This window comes from Electrona antarctica (assembly GCF_951216825.1).
Source record: "Electrona antarctica genome assembly, contig: scaffold_109, whole genome shotgun sequence".
NCBI lineage: Eukaryota > Metazoa > Chordata > Actinopteri > Myctophiformes > Myctophidae > Electrona > Electrona antarctica.
In genome coordinates, this window is record NW_027637590.1 from 422,255 (window position 1) to 426,361 (window position 4,107).

Genomic DNA, 4,107 nt, shown 5'->3' on the forward strand with positions numbered 1-4,107 from the left:
TACACTAACCAGGCAGGATCTGCACTCCCCGGTTTCGCTGGCTCCCCGTCTCAGTATGGTGCTGGTTTGGGGGGTATGTTTAGAAACCTATTTCGTTTCGCCCTACCGCTCCTAAGACGTGGGTTCAATATAGCTAGCCCTCACCTTAAAACAGCCGCTAAGAATATAGCCGGTGATGTTGTAACGAGACTGGTATCAAGAGTTACAGCTCCGCGACAGGACGGGTCCGGTTTCGTGGTTAATACCCGGAGGGGAGTAAAACGCCCTCCTAGAGGTCTTCATGGGCGTGTCCTACCGGTTGGAAAGCGGAGGAAAACACATAAAAGCGTGGGTCGAGGGGGTAAGAAACCAAAAGCAAAACGTCGTAGGACTGTGCAGACGAACAACTTTAATAGAGACATATTCTAGGTGAGATCACTGACACGATGGCGCTTCTTCACAACATGTCGGAGACATGTGTCAAGTCAGAGTTGGATATCTACACAGTGCCGTTGACCCAGGTATCGATCGAAAGGAGCTCATACCAGGAGATACCCCCGATTTCGGCGATAACGGATACAGCCCCTATCGAGTTCTACATTACCGGTAGTAGCGAGGAGTATATGGATCTTAATAACACATATATTCTTATACGAGCAAAGATTACAAAACGTGACGGCGGAGATATAGCTAACGATGCAAAAGTAGGATTAGTGAATTACCCGGGGTGTACGCTCTTCTCACAAGTCGACATCATGCTCGGTGACACTCTGATAACGCACTCAAGCTCAACATACCCATATCGTGGCATGATCGAGTGTCTACTAAATTACAGTAATGATACCTTGACCACACAGTTTGGGTGCGGATTATTTGTTAAAGACACCGCAGGGGCTCTGGATGATACCGACCCTGATGGAGCGAATAAGGGGCTTGGGCGGAGGGCGTCATACACATCGCGGAGTAGGGCTGTTGAGTTAATAGCGCCAATCCATGCCGACATGTTCTTCCAGGAAAAACTATTGATAAATGGTATCGACGTTAAGATGAAATTCATCCGGGCGAAAGATGAATTCTGTATAATGGCTGACGACGAAGCAGAGGGGTTCAGGATAAAAATACTGTCAGCTAGCCTCTACATAAAAAAAGTGTCTATAGCCCCCGGCGTCAGACTAGCACATGCTAAAACTATAACACACACCAATGCGAAATACCCTATAGACCGTGTGTGTTTAAAAAACTTCTCCATACCTGCGGGAACCCGGGTGTGTAACCAGGAAAACCTGTTTCTGGGGCAGGTCCCAAAATTCGTAGTCATAGGTTTTGTGGATAATGAAGGCTTCACCGGGGGATATAAACGGAATCCATTCCTGTTTCACCACTACAACCTGGAGTATTTATGCCTACATGCTGATGGACAAGCATACCCTTCAAGACCATTTCAGCCTGATTTCCCTAATAATCACTATGCCCGTGAATATTTCCAAATGATTGACGCTACAGGGAGGTATCTAAAAGACAGGCCTCTGAGCATAACGAGAAGAGATTTCGGTGAAGGTTATACCCTATTCTGTTTCAATCTGGAGGCCGACGGAGGTTCGGGTAGTCATATATCACTAGTACGCTCAGGCAACGTGAGACTGGAAGCCCGCTTCCGAGTGGCGCTACCCAGAACAGTCAATTTGGTATGTTACGCCATCTTTGATTCAATTCTGGAGATATCAGGGAGGAGACAAGTATTGATGGATCACTATTAGGCTGCACCACAGAGAGGCTCCTTCCAGCCATGAATACTATGGAGATAAACTCGGTGCTTGAAAAGATTCTTAATAGGAGGACGCATTCCTTAGGAGCGCTAGCGTGTGACGAACTACCAGGGGGGATGGTCATGAATCTACCGGTGCTTGCTGTTATAAATACAGACCCTGCGTCATCACCCGGCACCCACTGGTTGGCTATCTATATAGCGTATGATAGACATGGATATTTTTTTGATTCTTTTGGGAACCGCCCTGCATACGCAGAATTCCCTAAAACTATATATAATTTTCTGTGTAGGAATAGTGTAAAGATATCCTATTCAACGATACAGGTACAGGATAAAAAGTCCACAACGTGTGGAGAGCATTGTATCTTTTTCCTTAGTAATATCCAGAATGGACTTACATATCAGAGGGTTTTAAAAATGTATTCAGATTATCCATCATGTAATGATCTAATGGTGTGCTCATATGTCAAACGAATACAACCCCGCTTATGTCGCGGGCATGCCGTTACATGTGTACAATACGCCAGACGTCGAATGTAGCATATGTATACACAATTGTCATGAAATTAAAGTCTGGTGAAACATTTCCATGTCTTTTTAGAATCATTCTTTTATTCAGGAAAAGCGAGTGACAGTGGATTAGGCATATTAATGTCAGAGGTGGTAATACGTTAACACAGTGTAGGCATTAATACAGCTTGGTTTAAGATCACATCATAGACAGACCCTGTAGAATGAGATGTATATATACATAGCATCAGAGGTAGAACATAATCATATAAAAACAAAAGCAAAAAAAACAAAAAAACAAACAAAAACAAACAAAAAAAAAAACGGAATGAATAGCATAATAACGGACTGAAGTAAGCCTTTTCAGTATGGTGTCCATTTAGCAGAAGCTAGTCTACCACGCGTTCTACCCCTACTCCGTAGTCGTGGGGATATATCCACACTGCTATCCCGTGACTGTTCATCCTGGGAAATGTGTGTACCCCTCATTGCCATAATATCACGTTTCACATCAGAATTCGGTATAACAGATAAAGGTACATTCAACGAAGCTATCATGCCTAGAAATGTATGCCACCCTACTGGTCTGCTGTCATCGGCCACACGGTGGGTTGCTGTTATATTCTTTAGAAGATCGTATACATGAGAGCCCGCTATGGGGCTACCGTTTATGACCAGCTCACCCTGGGGTGCCCATGTAATATGACCTTTAGATTTAGACAACACGTCTACAATATGCAATGCATTCTTCTTATTACGAGGGGGCATATGTTTCATGATATCTGACACCATAAAATCGTCACCAGCTATAGTTTCACTGCTTGGCGGCAGCGATAGCGTGAGGACATTCTTTTCATTAGCCCCTTGTCTTACAAGTGAGAGGTAACGCTGTAATACAGATGAATATTTCTTCGCTTTTTCATGAATGTCTATATTAGGTGTGAGAAGGAGCCGTCGTATTTCACCATCTAATTCGTTTTCAACAACACTACGAATAGGGGTGTCCAGGGCGGGGGCGGTCGGTATATGACTCATCCGCTCTATCTCACGCTGGGAGACCATAAACATTTTTTGAGCATGGTCCATGACAAGAGCCGGTTAATCTACCCTCGCGTGAAAAGTGACGTGAGAAATGGTATTGCAGCCGCAATAGCTGGTAGAAAAAAGGCACCACCGGTCTGATTAACAAGTCTCTTTTTCCTGTTAATGCTAATCGCTTTGGATGCTAGTGTCCGTAACTGGGTCTTTTTCTTCTGAAGCTGTGTGTACTGGCTCCTTGTTAACGGTATCTTACCATTAAGTATGTTGAGAGCTATTTCACATAGTGTGTTAAGGAAGTCCGGGCCTGCGTTGTTTAGAATAACTCTACGCATAGCAGGGCGGGCTTTATATAGTCTCTCCAGAATAACGAGGTTTCTATGGACCCTGGCAGACATGTTCTACTTCGTGGTCTTTATAGGCACGTAAACAACTGGTCTGTCTGAGAGTATGTCCGTTCTGAGACGATACGGGTCAGGTGTAGCTGCTTTAAAATCAATAAGTAAGTAACCGTACGGTCTACTAGTGGCATCAGTAAACGCCTGAAGAAAATATCGTACATTACCAGGGTACATCTGTCTAGCAAGCAGTGATATCTGATATGTATCGCGGGAATTCTTAAAAAGAACCATATAATTTGTGTTAAGGCTAATAGTCCGACTGGATTTCCCCTGTATGAAAAGGTTTTGCATAAGATATACACAACTTAAATTTCTATGGTGGACATACTGTGTAAACACATTCTGTACTTCCAGATTATTACAGGCGTCATTCATTAAATCATCAATAATCAATAGATTATTGGAGTGTAC

The 4,107-nt window shown here is 43.7% G+C and overlaps 1 protein-coding gene across 1 annotated transcript; it reads left to right on the forward strand.

Moving 5' to 3' along the window:
• Positions 1 to 425: 425 nt before the first annotated feature.
• On the forward strand, positions 426 to 1,736 carry LOC306918798 (uncharacterized protein F54H12.2-like; the record flags this gene model as incomplete). Its single annotated transcript, XM_079531661.1, has 1 exon — positions 426 to 1,736. One exon carries the CDS (start codon positions 426 to 428, stop codon positions 1,734 to 1,736), a length of 1,311 nt encoding a protein of 436 aa, XP_079387787.1.
• Between the last annotated feature and the right edge of the window lie 2,371 nt (positions 1,737 to 4,107).